The following is a 16,703-nucleotide window of genomic DNA, read 5'->3' as shown; positions in this document are numbered from 1 at the left end:
TTTTCATACTGAAGAAACAAATGAAGTTATCGAATCACAGGGTCTTAAAAAAGTGCATTTACTGTGAGGTTTGGGGCTTGAGAGGTATAGACAAAGTATGATCTGTGTGTGTGTCTGTCCTTTCTACTCAAAGCTCCTGAATGAGCCTGACAATGCCTGTCAATCTTAACCCACTTTCAATCAACTGGTTAATTACAGTCCAGTTTTTGTACATTAATGTCAAATAAAGTACATTATTCTTGTCAATGTAATGTTGTATTGATACAAATGGTCAGATTGCAACACAAGACTAATGTATGCCAATACACATTAGTCAGTACAAAATACAGTCAGTACATGTGACAGATACAGTAGTTCACGGTTCAGAGGTTGTATCAGTAGGTGTTGGCGTTGGTGTGCTCCATGATGGTCATCAGAGCCTGCCAGGTCTCCTTGGAAGTAGGGAGAATCTGATTGGCAGGCAGGAAGAAACCGTAGCGACCGGTGTCTCTCAGCTCAAAGATGTAGGAGTACTTGATGCCCTGGTTGTAGGTCCAGTCAATGGTGTTGCCACTTGCTTGGTCTGGTGGGAATCAAGCACAGGTGACATGGAACCAGTTGTTACCATTATCAGGTTTGTTTTCTGATGAATGGTTTGAGTTAAAGGGATAATTCACCCAGATATTCTTTATTATTTTCTCAAATTTCTTTTGCAATTTCTTTCTTAATTCGCAACATCTGTTCTTGTGGAAATCCACAAATAATCCATTATGTTAAAGTACTTTATAATAGGAATAAAGTAAGTGGCTTGTGGTAAGACCGTGTAAATAATTGTGTGATCAATTTGATTCTTACAGATGGTGTTGATTATGCTGCCATATTTGTAAGCAGTTCCATACAAGGAGGCAAGGTCAGTGACAGCCTTCCTCGCCAGGTCGTGCTGTGGATGAATGGCAAAATAAATATTACTTCATGGCTGCAGCTTTAAAATGTTTGCATGCGGTTTGTGCAAGTGCACAGCAACAGCCAATATAATACATGGTTCTAATCTGTTCAATCATTGTTTCAGCACAAGCACATTTTAGCTCAATTCAGGCAAAAAAAATTGAAAGTTTATATGTTGCACCGTGAAACAGACTGGCCAATAAGCTGTTGAAAAACATCTCTCTTGGTTGTGTCTACTGCTCGTGACCCAGACATGAGCTGTCTGGTAATGAAACCAGCTGTAACCAGTTTAAAACAAGCAATGGTCTCTCTTATCAGAGCATTACTGAGACATGAAGCATCTGCTGGACTCACCAGCTCTCTCTGGTCCTTGGCAGGAGTGCTGGTGTAGCCGTGGGGGTAGAGGAGCATCTGGGAGTAGCTGTGGATGGACAGGAAGGCCTTGATGTTTCCGTGTGCCTTCACAAAGTCCACAATGGATTTGACCTCGGACTCAGAGTGAGCGACGGGGCCTCGGTAGGACGCTGAGCAGGGATTACCACTGGAGCCAGCAGCTAGGGAAGTCAGGAGGAAACTGGATGTCAGGGACTATCAAGTTACAGGATCAGTCTTCTACTTGAAGATGTGTCATAGAGTCATATAGAAGACATACTTCCAAAACCAACATCCCAGTTTCTGTTGGGGTCAACTCCAACACAGGCAGAGCCAGGGTTGGGCTTCCTGGTCTTACGCCACATGCGGTTCTGTATGCACAAGTTAGACGACAATGTCAAGGGTGTCATTTTTACCCTCTCTAAGACCACACGCACACACACTCTTTAAACCACAAACCAGAGGTATGAGGCAGAGACTCCCAATGTGGTGGGTGGACACACACACACACTCTCTCTCACTCTCTCTCTCTCTCACACACACACACATACACTCTTTCTCTCTCTCTCTCTCTCTCTCACACACACACACTTTAAGCTACAAAGCAGAAGAATTAGGCACAGAGACTCACAGTGCTGTGGGTGTAGTCGTAGCCATCAGGGTTGACCACCATCTCCAGGAGGATGTCCATTCTGTCCAGGATAGCAGTGAGTGTGGGATCATGTCCATAGTCGAGCACAATCTGTTTATTAAACATTGTGGGGATCAATTGATATTTTGAAACATTGTGGGGATCAATTGATATAGTATATAGTATATATATAATTGGTGTAGTATAGACTATATCATGCCATGAGCATCTGACTATTGCCTAGACAAGACATATCAGATAATAGGTCTGAATTATTTTGTTTGAAACATACATAGGTTGCAACAAACTACTGAAAAAGGATTAGAAGTTGATAACCTTCTTGGCGAACCATGTTCCACTAGTGGGGGTGATCCATTCTATAGCATGGATACCAGTATCAATCCAGATGGCAGGACGGTTAGTTCCTCCAGTGCTGAACTGGGAGAGAAAGAGAGTGAGGGAGAGAAAGAGAAAGAGAGAGAGAGAGAAAGTAAGCTTACAGTAATACAGTATAGTAGCTCAACTTTCACTAACCACTGTAAATTACATTGATATGATCCAAGCTGCACAAAAAACATTATTTCAACAACTAACCTTGAGCACATTCAAGGGTCGGCCCTCATGGCTCTGGCCAATCACAATCTTACTGACCAGGTTGGGGTTCTCAGCCACAAGCATGTCCTGGAAACTGTAGATCTAAGGAGACAGTTAAAAGCTCACCATACTGTATCAGCCCAAACAACCCTGAGAACAATTCTTCAACAGATTTTCTGTCATTCTTGTGACAGAACCATGCACATCAGACATTGCATTGACTTCGAATCTATATGACAGAGGAGTTGGTGGAAACAGGTTGTCCAGCTTAACTGATTTATGGTGCTGACCTCATTCAGGGTGTGGTAGTTGGCGTAATCGTAGTCGTCGGTGGTCTTGGCAACCCGAGAGGCGCGCTGCATCACCCTCTGCTCGTTGTCAATTTCAGACTGTGGGCAAAACAGGTCAAACGTCAGTCTGTCACTGATTGGTCTCTTTTATCCATTGAGGCCCAACAGTACTGACATTATTACCTTTTAAATCAAAGAATCATCAGTTGAACTTGGGGATAAGTAAGCCGGCATGCAGACATGGACTGATGGCTGTTCAAAGACATGGTAGATTGGTAGACAAAAGTAGAGTCGATTATCTTTCAGTGGTCTTCGACTTCAATGCCTCCTACCTGCAGGTCCTTGATCATGACGGAGTACTAGATGTTCACCTACCTGCAGGTCCTTGATCATGACGGAGTACTAGATGTTCACCTACCTGCAGGTCCTTGATCATGATGGAGTACTGGATGTTCACCTACCTGCAGGTCCTTGATCATGATGGAGTACTGGATGTCCTGGGTCTCCAGGTAGGCTTTGACAGCCTGCAGGCTGTGGAAGGGAACTCTGATGTCCACAGGGGAGGAGACATCAGTGGGCTCCCTCCAGAAGTCCAGCTGGGAGAGAGTGGGGAGTGGTTAATCACTTCTGTAGAGGGTCTCCTGACAACATTTGCAAAGAAAATGCTAATTTGTGGATTCAAAGAAAGAGACTTGCTTCTGCACACTGTCAGTGCAAATCTATTTTGGTTTTGCTGAAGACAATAAAAGGGTTTGCCACCAACATATTTGTACTGACAGTACTGTACTGAAGTCCCTGTCTTCCAGTCAATTAGTCAGGAACATGGTAATGGGATGACAGAATTATAGAGCACAGGTTGGAATCATGCTGCATGGTTGTTTATCTGAAATGTGCATCTTAGTCATGAATGTATTGAGATCATGGACACCTGAAGATGCTCCATCTCAGACAGTTCGTTGATAAGAGAGAGCTGGACTTTATCCTTTGCAGTGATACGAAGAACCTGATCCCTGCAAATACATCACAACTTTGAGATTAATGCATTGCATTCACACAGGAGGTTGGCTAAACAAATGAGTCAGTACACCAAGAATTACATCATGACTAGCAGTAAACAATGGCCATGTATACTGTACGTGTTTGACTCAAAAAACGTATATAGAGATGAGGTTAAGTTAAACCAATAGTGTTAGATATTCAATTGTAGATGTTGCAGTTCAGCAACAATGTTATGATAATCAACACAGTATGCACTGTAATGGATCATTCTTCCCAATGGAAATACCTCAAAATTTCAGATCATAGTCCACTCACCCCACAAAGGTCTCCTTGCCAAAAACGGCCACCAGCAGCGCAGTCACAGCGATCAGCCCCTTCATCATGCCCAACAGAGTGGTGCCACAGGGTTCCCTCTACCTCTTATGCCATCCATCAGGCTGGTCATATGACCTCAACATGATCTTGCTGAAGGTGTTTAGCTCAACTGCTGCTCTTTCTCCCACGCTGGCCCTTGTGTAAGACTCTGGACTGGAATGAAATGTGAACTGAATGGAACAGATGTGTCCTCATTTTTGGCTGGACCGCAACAGTAGAGTCAGCCCTAAATGTGTGTGAGTGACTGACAGTGCTGAAGTTACACCATTGGTCAAATTTCATACACCTGACCAAGTCACGTCATTAGTTGGCCGGAACAAGTGTGTTTCACCAGGGGTTAGTTCAGTCTGAAAACGGTGTGCACCATTTTGCTACAGTTTCGGGGTTGAACTACACGCTTTCTCTCTTGTGTGTGTGTGTGTGTGTGTGTGTGTGTGTGTTTGTGTGCGTGTAGGTGTGTGTAACGTTATCAGGCCTAAAAAGGCTGTCCTTTCTACTCAAAGCTCCTGAATGAGCCTGTTAATGCCTGTCAGTCTTAACCTACATTTCCTTAAATTAATCATAGTTTTTATTTGTTTGTACATTGTCAAATAAAGTATATAATTCTTGTCAAAGTCACTTTGAATTTATACAAATGGTCATATTCCAACAAAAGACTAATGTACGTCAGTATACATTCATTAGTCAGTACAAAATTACAGTATCAGGTCACTGGTATTCGTAACAGGGATAATAGTTCACTGGTCAGAGGTTGTTGTATCAGTAGATGTTGGTGTTGGTGTGCTCCATGATGGCCATCAGAGCCTGCCAGGTCTGTTTGGCGATGGGAAAGATCTGAATTGCAGGCAGGATGAAACCGTTCCCTCCTCGGACCTCTCTTCTGTGCTCTCTGGGCAGCCCTTCGAGCCCCAGTGAACCGCAGATATGAAGGCTCTCTCCTTCAAGACTGCGCTGGTGTTGGCTCTATCCTCTTCGAAGAGGGTGAGTGAGCTTCAAGCGTTTTCTACCAGCCCCATGTGCATGAACTTTACCGTAGGGTTGTCCAAAGTTTCCTTGAGACTTCAGCCCATGTTTGTACTTAAGATAATTTCCGCTCCCAACAGCACCTTTGTGGAGCTCTTGGCTTTCCACCCTCCTCCCTTCTCCTCTGATAAGAAACAGAGGCTCCATTTGTTGTGTCCTGTACAAGCTTTACGCATGACAGGAGTCAGGACTAGTGCCATCAGACAGAGCGACCAGCTCTTCGTATCATGGGCTCCTGCCCGCACAGGGAAACATATTTCTAGCCGATGGCTATCTTACAGGAATGTGGATACCACCATGGCATATGGGTGTAAGGGTCTGTCACCCCCTGTGGGTCTTAGGGCTCTTTCTACCAGGGGCATGGCCACCTCTTGGGCACTGTTCAGGGGCTTGTCAGTGCAAGATACACTATATTGACAAAAGTATTCACTCACCCATCCAAATCATTGAATTCAGGTGTTCCAATCACTTCCATGGCCACGGGTGTATAAAATCAAGCACCTACGTAGGCATGCAGACTGCTTCTACAAACATTTGTGAAAGAATGGATCGCTCTCAGGAGCTCAGTGAATTCCAGCGTGGTACTGTGATAGGATTCCACCTGTGCAACAAGTCCAGTCGTGAAATTTCCTCGCTACTAAATATTCCACAGTAAACTGTCAGTGGTATTATAACAAAGTGGAAGCGATTGGGAACGACAGCAACTCAGCCACGAAGTGGTAGGCCACATAAAATGACAGAGCGGGGTCAGCGGATGCTGAGGCGCATAGTGCGCAGAGGTTGCCAACTTTCTGCAGTCAATCGCTACAGACCTCCAAACTTCATATGGCCTTCAGATTAGCTCAAGAACAGTGTGTAGGGAGCTTCATGGAATGGGTTTCCATGGCCGAGCACCTGCATCCAAGCCATACATCACCAAGTGCAATGCAAAGCGTTGGATGCAGGGGTGTAAAGCACGCCGCCACTGGACTCTAGAGCAGTGGAGACGCGTTCTCTGGAGTGACGAATCACGCTTCTCCATCTGGCAATCTGATGGACGAGTCTGGGTTTGGTGGTTGCCAGGAGAACGGTACTTGTCTGGCTGCAATGTGCCAAGTGTGAAGTTTGGTGGAGGGGGGATTACTGTATGGTGTGGGGTTGTTTTTCAGGAGCTGGGCTTGGCCCCTTAGTTCCAGTGAAAGGAACTCTGAATGCTTCAGCATACCAAGTGATTCTGGACAATTCCATGCTCCCAACTTTGTGGGAACAGTTTGGGGATGGGCCCCTTCCTGTTCCAACATGACTGCGAACTAGTGCACAAAGCAAGGTCCATAAAGACATGGGTGAGTGAGTTTGGTGTCGAAGAACTTGACTGGCATGCACAGAGTCCTGACCTCAACCCGATAGAACACCTTTGGGATGAATTAGAGTGGAGACTGCAAGCCAGGCCTTCTCATGCAACATCAGTGTCTGACCTTACAAATGCACTTCTGGAAGAATGGTCAAAAATTCCCATAAACACACTCCTAAACCTTGTGGAAAGCCTTCCCAGAAGAGTCGAAGCTGTTATACAGTAGCTGCAAAAGGGTGGGCCGACGTCATATTAAACCCTATGGATTAAGAATGGGATGTCACTTAAGTTCATATGCGTGTAAAGAAACTTGCACGGTGTTCAGAGAAATAGGTGCGAGAATGGCGGGCTCACCGCCGGTCAGATTGCATTAGTCAATAAAGTACATAATTCTTGTCATTGTTACCTTTTATTGATACAAATGGTCAGATTGCAACAGAAGACTAATGTATGCCAATACACATTAGTCAGTACAAAATACAGTCAGTACATGTGACGGATACAGTAGTTCACAGTTCAGAGGTTGTATCAGTAGGTGTTGGCGTTGGTGTGCTCCATGATGGTCATCAGAGCCTGCCAGGTCTCCTTGGCGGTGGGGAGGATCTGATTGGCAGGCAGGATGAAACCGTAGCGACCGGTGTCTCTCAGCTCAAAGGTGTAGGAGTACTTGATGCCCTGGTTGTAGGTCCAGTCAATGGTGTTGCCACTTGCTTGGTCTGGTGGGAATCAAGCACAGGTGACATGGAACCAGTTGTTACCATTATCAGCTTTGTTTTCTGATGAATGGTTTGAGTTAAAGGGATAATTCACCCAGATTATTAATAATTTCATATTCTTTATTATTTGCTCAAATTTGTATAGCAGTCTTCATTAACAATACTGTACTGTATATCGAGTACAACACTATAAACTGTGGAAACCCATAAATAATCCATTATGTTAAAGTCCTTTGTAATCAGAATAAAGTAAGTGGCTTGTGGTAAGACTGTGTAAATGATCTTGTGATCCTTACAGATGGTGTTGATCATGCTGCCATATGTGTACGCAGTTCCATAGAAGGAGGCAAGGACGGTGATGGCCTTCCTCGCCAGGTCATGCTGTGTTTAAATGGCAAAATACAAATTACTTAATGGCTGACATGTTAAAAAGTTTGCATGTACAGTAGTTTGTGCAAGTGGGTTGCATGGCAGCAGACAATATAACCCATTGTTCTAATCTGTTCTTTCACCACTGGTTCATCACAGGCACATTTTAGCTCAATTCAGACAGAAAAGGGCAGTTTATAGGCTGCAGCCTTGTTAATAAGCTTTTTGCAAACAGTCTATCTTGTTTGTCTACTGCTCGTGACCCAGACTTGAGCTCTCTGGTAATGAAACCAGCTGTAACCAGTTTAAAACAAGCAGTGGTCTCTCTTATCAGAGCATTACTGAGACATGAAGCATCTGCTGGACTCACCAGCTCTCTCTGGTCCTTGGCAGGAGTGCTGGTGTAGCCGTAGGGGTAGAGGAGCATCTGGGAGTAACTGTGGATGGACAGGACGGCCTTGATGTTTCCGTGTGCCTTCACAAAGTCCACAATGGATTTGACCTCGGACTCGGAGTGAGCGACGGGGCCTCGGTAGGTCTGAGTGCAGGGATCACCACTGGAGCCAGCAGCTAGGGAAGTCAGGAGGAAACTGGATGTCAGGGACTATCAAATTATAGGATCAGTCATCTACTTGAAGACGTGTCATATAGGAGACATACTTCCAAAACCAGCATCCCAGTTTCTGTTGGGGTCAACTCCAACACAGGCAGAGCCAGGGTTGGGCTTCCTGGTCTTACGCCACATGCGGTTCTGTATACACAAGTCAGACGACAATGTCAAGGGTGTGTCACACACACACACACACACACACACACACACACACACACACACACACACACACACACACACACACGTTAAGCCACAAAGCAGAAGAATGAGGCACAGAGACTCACAGTGCTGTGGGTGTAGTCGTAGCCATCAGGGTTGACCACCATCTCCAGGAGGATGTCCATTCTGTCCAGGATAGCAGTGAGTGTGGGATCATGTCCATAGTCGAGCACAATCTATTTATTGAAACATTGTGGGGATCAATTTCTATCTTAGTATAGTATAGACAGACTCATGCCATGAGCATATACAGTACTATTCTTGTGAATATAGCCTAGACAAGACATACCTGTAGCAGATAATAGATCTGAATTATTTTGTTTCAACAAACTATTGAAAAAGCAATAGGAAGTTGATCACCCTCTTGGCGAACCATGTCCCACTAGCCGGGGTGATCCATTCTCTAGCGTGGATCCCAGTGTCAATCCAAATGGCAGGACGGTTAGTTCCTCCAGTGCTGAACTGGGAGAGAGAGAGAGAGAGAGAGAGAGAGAGAGAGAGAGAAAGTAAGCTTACAGCAATACAGTACTGACTACTTTCACTAACCAATGTAAAATACATTGATATGATCCAAGCTGCACAAAAAACATTCTTTCAACAACTTACCTTGAGCACATTCAAGGGTCGGCCCTCATGGCTCTGGCCAATCACAATCTTACTGACCAGGTTGGGGTTCTCAGCCACAAGCATGTCCTGGAAACTGTAGATCTAAGGAGACAGTTAAAAGCTCACCATACTGTATCAGCCCAAACAACCCTAAGAACAATTCTCCAACAGATTTTCTGTCATTCTTGTGACAGGGCCATGCACATCAGACATTGCATTGACTTCGAATCTCTATGACAGAGTAGTTGGTGGAAACAGGTTGTCCAGCTTAACTGATTTATGGTGCTGACCTCATTCAGGGTGTGGTAGTTGGCGTAATCGTAGTCGTCGGTGGTCTTGGCAACCCGAGAGGCGCGCTGCATCTCCCTATGCTCCTTGTCAATTTCAGACTGTGGGCAAAACAGGTCAAAAGTCAGTCTGTCACTGAGTGGTCTCTTTTATCCATTGAGGTCCAACAGGTACATATAGCCTCTTCCAGAGTAAAACAGAAAATTGTCAGTTGAACTTGGGGATAAGTAAGCCGGCATGCAGTCATGGACTGATGGCTGTTCAAAGACATGGCAGATTGGTAGACAAAGGTAGAGTCGATTATCTTTCAGTGGTCTTCGACTTCAATGCCTCCTACCTGCAGGTCCTTGATCATGACGGAGTACTAGATGTTCACCTACCTGCAGGTCCTTGATCATGATGGAGTACTGGATGTCCTGGGTCTCCAGGTAGGCTTTGACAGCCTGCAGGCTGTGGAAGGGAACTCTGATGTCCACAGGGGAGGAGACATCAGTGGGCTCCCTCCAGAAGTCCAGCTGGGAGAGAGTGGGGAGTGGTTAATCACTTCTGTAGAGGGTCTCCTGACAACATTTGCAAAGAAAATGCTAATTTGTGGATTCAAAGAAAGAGAGGCACTTCTACACATTAAGTGTCAGTGCAAATCTATTTTGCTGAGGACAATACAAAGGCCTTGCCACCAACACATTTGTACTGACAGTACTGTACTGAAGTCCCTGTCTTCCAGTCAATTAGTCATGAACATGGTAATGGGATGACAGAATAATAGAGCACAGGTTGGAATCATGCTGCATGGTTGTTTATCTGAAATGTGCATCTTAGATCTGGTCATGAATGTATTGAGATCATGGACACACCTGAAGCTGCTCCATCTCAGACAGTTCGTTGATAAGAGAGAGCTGGACTTCATCCTTCGCAGTGATACGAAGAACCTGATCCCTGCAAATACATCACAACTTTGAGATTAATGCATTGCATTCACACAGGAGGTTGGCTAAACAAATGAGTCAGTACACCAAGAATTACATCATGACTAGCAGTAAACAATGGCCATGCATACTGTACGTGTTTGACTCAAAAAAGTTATATAGAGATGAGGTTAAATTAAACCAATAGTGTTAGATATTCAATTGTAGATGTTGCAGTTCAGCAACAATGTTATGATAATCAACACAGTATGCACTGTAATGGATCATTCTTCCCAATGGAAATACCTCAAAATTTCAGATCATAGTCCACTCACCCCACAAAGGTCTCCTTGCCAAAAACGGCCACCAGCAGCGCAGTCACAGCGATCAGCCCCTTCATCATGCCCAACAGTGTGGTGCCACAGGGTTCCCTCTACCTCTTATGGCATCCATCAGGCTGGTCATATGACCTCAACATGTTCATCAACTTGCTGAAGGTGTTTAGCTCACCTGCTGCTTTTTCTCCCACGCTGGCCCTTGTGTAAGATTCTGGACTGGAATGAAATGTGGATGGAATGGAACAGATGTGCCATCATTTTTGGCTGAAGTTTCACCATTGGTCGAATTTTACGCATATGATGAATCGTCATTGGCTGGCAGGAACAAGTGTGTTTCATCAGGGGTGAGTTCAATCTGAAAACGATGTGCACTTCTTTGCTACGGTTTCCGGGTTGAACTACAGGTTTTCTATCATTTGTGTGTGTGTGTGTGTGTGTGTGTGTGTGTGTGTGTGTGTGTGTGTGTGTGTGTGTGTGTGTGTGTGTGTCTGAACGTTATCAGGCCTAAAAAAGGTTGTCCTTTCTACTCAAAGCTCTTGAATGTGTTTGTCAATGCCTACATTTATAACTGGTAGCCCGCTCTGTAAGGTGACATAGAACCAGTTGTAACCATTATCAGGTTTGTTTTCTGATAAATGGTTTGAGTTAAAAGGATAATTCACTCAGATTATGATTTTTTTTTTTTGTATTCATGGGAACCCATATATATTCCATGATGTTTAAATCCTTTGTAATAGGAATAAAGTAAATGACTGAAAGAATTTAAAAAAACAAAAAACTAAATTATCTTGTGATCAATTTGATACTGTACAGATGGTGTCCATTATGCTGTCGTATCTGTATGCAGTTCCATACAAGGAGGCACGGTCAGTGATGGCCTTCCTTGCCAGGTCATGCTGTGGATAAATGGCAAAATAAATGTTACTTTAAGGCTGACACTTGTGCATACAGTTTGTGCAAGTTTGTTGCACAGCAACAGACAGTAACACATTGTTCTAATCTGTTCTTTCACAACTGGTTAAGATGAAGACAGGCAAATTAAATGAATACAATTTTAAGTTCATGTTCTATTCAGACAAAAAAGGGAAAACTTGTAGGCTGCTCCCTGTAGCAACCTGGCCAATACGCTGTTTGAAAAAATTCTCTCTTGTTTGTGCCAGCTGTACCCAATTTAAAACAAGCAGCAGTCTTTCTTATCAGAACATTACTGGGACATGAAACATCTGCTGGACTCACCAGCTCTCTTTGGTCCTTAGCAGGTGTGATGATGTAGCCATAAGGGTACAGGCAGTGTTGTGCAAGTTCACACTTTACATGAGCTAGTTCAAAGTTCAGTTCATACATTTTAAAATAAACTAGTTCACTATTGGATGAAGTGATTAATCAGGTGTGTCTGACTGCAGCACAATGATCAGGCACACCTGAATAATACTCTCTGCTGTAGCCTTGAAGAATTAACACTGACTTGTAATCCTTGCCTGAACAAAACAATTGCTAAAATGTTTTGTTTCCTCTATACCTAATACTATTCTGAGGCCTCTAATGAAATACATTGTTTATGTGGTAAAACACATTATTTGTTGTTTATGTGGTAAAATACATTGTTCGTTGTTTACTGTATGTGGTAAAATACATTGTTCATTGTTTGTGGTGAAATACATTGTTCGTTGCTTATGTGGTAAAATACATTCATTATGTACAGTAGGGCCTATGTGGAAAGACTGATGACACACTGTGTCTCAATGGTCAAGGAAGGAGTGCACTCGCAGGACACTGAGCTAAATAAAGTTTAGTTTAGTGTAATAAACAAAAGGCTCCACGAGGGGTGAAAACAGAACACAAAGGTAACAACTACATAGGTACTCACTCCACGAGCGGATATCGAACAAACTAGACAAAACACAGGTAACTGTCTGCCAGGTACAGGAGAACAGCGCACGGTTCCAACTTCAAGCTCACACGCTGAGCAAACAAACCAACCGAGGGGTAGATGGACACAGACAAAGGCCTCCTTGGCCGCCCTCTGCTGGCCGCTGCTGGTCCTTCAGGCGCACCACTCCTGACACATTGGACCAGATTCAGACATGAAGTCTTTATTTCTTAGTCATTACATGTTCAGTACATGAACAAAGACAGCTTACTGTAGATGTATTTATTCAAAAAGACATCAAATGGCGGTAGGGGAGACATGCTATGTTTGCTGCTTAGAAGCAAAATCCATTGCATGGCAGAATACAAAATGAAAGAGGACAAAGGTGGATGGATACAAGAGCTGTCGTTTATTGTGTTCTCCAAAGAGCAGAAGTGAACATTGCTAATGATAAAGGTTCTACCTTGGGCTTGACCTATCTACAAAGTTTTGCAGGTAACATTAGGCTAGTAACGGGAACAGTAGGTGTCATGATGGTGGCCCCCCTTTAGTAGGGGTTGGTGTTGGTGTGCTCCATGATGGTCATCAGAGCCAGCCAGGTCTCCTTGGCAGTGGGGAGGATCTGATTGGCTGGCAGGATGAAACCGTAGCGACCGGTGTCCCTCAGCTCAAAGGTGTAGGAGTATTTGATGCCCTGGTTGTAGGTCCAGTCAATGGTGCCACCGCTAGCTTGGTCTGGGAGAGAGAAAGAAAAATTATTTTCAGACTTGTTGACAACATATCTTACATTGGTACAGTGGAGAGCAGTAACTCTAAAGCTGAATGTACCTGGCTTGAATTGATCTCGCACAGTCAAGTTAATAAATTGGACTTGAATTGATTGGAATGAGAATGGATAATTCAGGGCCTGTGTTTAATGACACACAGCCAGAGATTTTGCGTCATAAAACTTACAGATGGTGTTGATGATGCTGCCGTATCTGTATTTGGTGCCATACAGGGAAGCAAGGTTGGTGATGGCTTTCTTGGCCAGACTGTGCTGTTGGATAATAGATGATGGTTAATAAAATAACACTGACAAACATACAGTACAGCATCTAGAATTACTGAAGTTACCCCACAAGTCACCAGACTCACCAGCTCTTTCTGTTCCTTGACAGGGGTAGATTTATAGCCGTAGGGGTAGAGGAGCATTTGGGAGTAGCTGTGGATTGAGATGTAGGCCTTTATGTTGCCGTGACTCTTCACAAAGTCCACGATTGACTTGACCTCGGACTCAGAGTGAGCATTGGGGCCACGGTAGACCTCAGAGCAGGGGTTGCCGCTAGCACCGGCACCTAGAGCACATTAGACATAACAACAAGTAGACAAAACAATAACAACCATTATATAATCTGGTAGCTAGGATAAGCTGCAACTATGTTACTTATTGACTTACTTACTGAGCACATCAAATTGGGTGTACTGTAGCAGTTTTTCCAGTTCATGCCCCTTTCTGTAGTTACTGTACTGTTCTTCATATATTTTGTTAAATGTGACAAGTGACAACAATACTGTAGATGTTTTGTACCTCCAAAACCAGCATCCCAGTTCCTGTTGGGGTCGACTCCAACACAGGAAGAGCCACGGTTGGGCTTCCTGGTCTTACGCCACATGCGGCTCTTGAGTAAACAGAGAATATCAACACATTGGCTCAAGGTTGATTCCTTCTAATCTATTGAGACACTTTTATCAGATGACAAACATGTTTCAACACCAGCTCTTTATTACCTTAAAAGCAAGACCATGAATCTACTGTGCATCAAGTTGTCATACAATAGTAGGGGTCAAAAGATCAAATGAATCAAGCTGCTCACGTTGTTGTGTGTGTAGTAGAATCCATCTGGGTTGGTCACAATCTCCAGGAAGATGTCCATCCGGTCAAGGATGGCGGTGAGAGCGGGGTCACGACCGTAGTCAGTCACAATCTACACGTTGCAACAAAAATATGAATGTATCATTACGACGACCTCTTTAATATTAGTATTACAGTGGTGAGTCATGCAGTCATGCAGTAGGGTGGTTATTAGATGGTGTGAGGTTTTCATTGGAGTTCATGTTGTGAGATGTATACTGTAGGTAATGGGAGAAAAAGCTGTAGGAACCTTCTTGGCGAACCAGGTACCGCTGGCCTGTGTGACCCACTCTCTGGAGTGGATACCAGTGTCGATCCAGATGGCAGGACGCTTGGTTCCACCAGTGCTGAACTTAGGGGGAGAAGCATCAACAAGGTGTGAGGAGATTATATTGCATCAGTGGCTTGGCTTCATCTTATCATTTTGTCATCAAGAGTTCTAGCGATGTGAAAAGACTGTGGTAGGTTTAAATACAAACAAACTATTGCCTTGTTACCTTGAGCACGTTCAGGGGGCGTCCCTGGTAGCTCTGGCCAATCACCATCTTGCTGACCAGGTTGGGGTTCTCAGCCACAAGCATGTCTTGGAAACTGTAGATCTGTAGAGACAACAGACCGTGGCCATAACCAGTCAAACTGTGGATCCCTTTAACAAATACACTCACCATCCGTTTTATTAAGTAACACTTCATTCGATATATAATGTATTTTTATGGCTCTTGTGGGTGCTGAACAGAGATTAAGGACCATGTTAATGCTGTTATCGTTAGTTATGGACCGGGTGTGTCTCTGACCTCGCTGATGGTATGGTAGTTGGAGTAGTCAAAGCTGTCAGTGCTCCGGGGCTCAGCAGCGCGAGCTGCCTTCTGCATCTGCTCCTGTTCCTCGTCCAGAACAGCCTGTGGAACACAAGGTCATGGCGCTAGGAACACTTCAAGATAAAGGTCCGTGTATATGACCTTTCACTTTTCCAAGTCTAGTACAATCCTGTGGGTGTAGCACATTTTAAAAGTTGCAAGCGTCACAATCTTTGAGGTCAAATATTGTCACATTTAGAAACTAGAGGGATAATGAGGGAAGAAATCATAGTTCTTTAGACTCCTCCCCTACGAAGGACGTTCGCCTACCTGCAGGTCCTTGATCATGACGGAGTACTAGATGTTCACCTACCTGCAGGTCCTTGATCATGACGGAGTACTAGATGTTCACCTACCTGCAGGTCCTTGATCATGACGGAGTACTAGATGTTCGCCTACCTGCAGGTCCTTAATCATGATGGAGTACTGGATGTCCTGGGTCTCCAGGTAGGCTTTGACAGCCTGCAGGCTGTGGAAGGGAACTCTGATGTCCACAGGGGTGGAGAGGTCAGTGGCCTCCATCCAGAAGTCCAGCTGGGAAGGAGGAAAGAGGAGTACATGTTAGGTCTACTAGCCATGTATATGATTTGAGCTAATGAAAGAGGAGTACATGTTCGATCTACTAGCCATCTTCATGATTGGAGCGAATGAAAGGGTTTTTCTCAATTAATGTTGATTGTGTTCTCAGCGAAGGCTGAAACTCATTGTGAAAAGAGTGTGTGACTCAGTTGGACAATTACATGGCCTGTATGACTTGAGTGTGATTCGAGATCTGTATGGTTTACATATACTAGGAATTTGACCAGGGTAATGGCATGCGCAGATGAAGATAACAGGACAGGGTGCAGGACAGGATAGAACAGTAAGGATTTGAAGTGAATCAAAGTTATGTGTGGCTTCTTGGCTCTCTATAGTCATGAAGAGTCATGGACATTGTCACAACACACCTGAAGATGCTCCATCTCAGACAAGTCTTTGATGAGGGAAAGCTGGACCTCATCCTTTGCAGTAATACGAAGAACCTGGTCCCTGTAGAGGTGTCACGGTGTTAAGACGTTGACCAGTGTTTTCAGTTGCACAGAGGGAAGTTGTGATAGGAAGTGGTTGCCCAAGATGTACTGTGGCTACAATGTCCGCTATCTAGTAGTAAACAGTTTTCTTAGAATTTTCCACAGAGCACTTATTGCTAATGATTAAGAATGATTGAAGAATGACCAAAAGAGAAGGTGTTGCTCCCAATGCAAGAATCACTTCCTTGTTGCACCATCCCTATGATGTTGTAGCATCATACCTGTATTACAATGTAATGTATGCTCATGAGCGTCTTACCTGCCACTATTCCCCCCCCCCTGCTGTACCTACACGGGCAAACGGACAATGTAATACTGTAGGCCTATGGATAAACATTTTCACATGAATGCGACTCACCCCTCAAAAGAGTCCTTGCCGAAAACGGCCACCAACAGCGCGGTGAGAATGAGAAGCCCCTTCAT

The 16,703-nt window shown here is 44.3% G+C and overlaps 2 protein-coding genes across 2 annotated transcripts; both read right to left on the bottom strand.

Moving 5' to 3' along the window:
- Window positions 1-258: 258 nt before the first annotated feature.
- On the bottom strand, window positions 259-4,190 carry LOC311319325 (carboxypeptidase A1-like; the record flags this gene model as incomplete). The annotated part of the gene is made up of 11 exons (XM_084450850.1): window positions 259-562; window positions 835-919; window positions 1,279-1,478; window positions 1,577-1,667; window positions 1,928-2,038; window positions 2,264-2,365; window positions 2,522-2,623; window positions 2,812-2,910; window positions 3,273-3,407; window positions 3,740-3,821; window positions 4,126-4,190. The coding sequence occupies 11 exons, from the start codon at window positions 4,188-4,190 to the stop codon at window positions 375-377; spliced, it is 1,260 nt and encodes a 419-aa protein (XP_084306976.1). The 3' UTR covers window positions 259-374.
- A 2,760-nt stretch (window positions 4,191-6,950) lies between these two features.
- On the bottom strand, window positions 6,951-16,703 carry LOC311319755 (uncharacterized protein; the record flags this gene model as incomplete). Its single annotated transcript, XM_084451360.1, has 22 exons — window positions 6,951-7,254; window positions 7,551-7,635; window positions 7,994-8,193; window positions 8,284-8,374; window positions 8,518-8,628; window positions 8,813-8,914; window positions 9,059-9,160; window positions 9,349-9,447; window positions 9,727-9,861; window positions 10,201-10,282; window positions 10,587-10,684; window positions 13,010-13,194; window positions 13,414-13,498; window positions 13,597-13,796; window positions 14,030-14,120; window positions 14,316-14,426; window positions 14,604-14,705; window positions 14,851-14,952; window positions 15,148-15,252; window positions 15,610-15,744; window positions 16,158-16,239; window positions 16,639-16,703. The coding sequence occupies 22 exons, from the start codon at window positions 16,701-16,703 to the stop codon at window positions 7,067-7,069; spliced, it is 2,556 nt and encodes an 851-aa protein (XP_084307486.1). The 3' UTR covers window positions 6,951-7,066.

This window comes from Borostomias antarcticus (genome assembly GCF_949987555.1).
Source record: "Borostomias antarcticus genome assembly, chromosome: 16".
Classification (NCBI taxonomy): domain Eukaryota; kingdom Metazoa; phylum Chordata; class Actinopteri; order Stomiiformes; family Stomiidae; genus Borostomias; species Borostomias antarcticus.
Note: the sequence above shows the minus strand (reverse complement) of the source record. Positions and strands in the feature narration are given on the sequence as shown.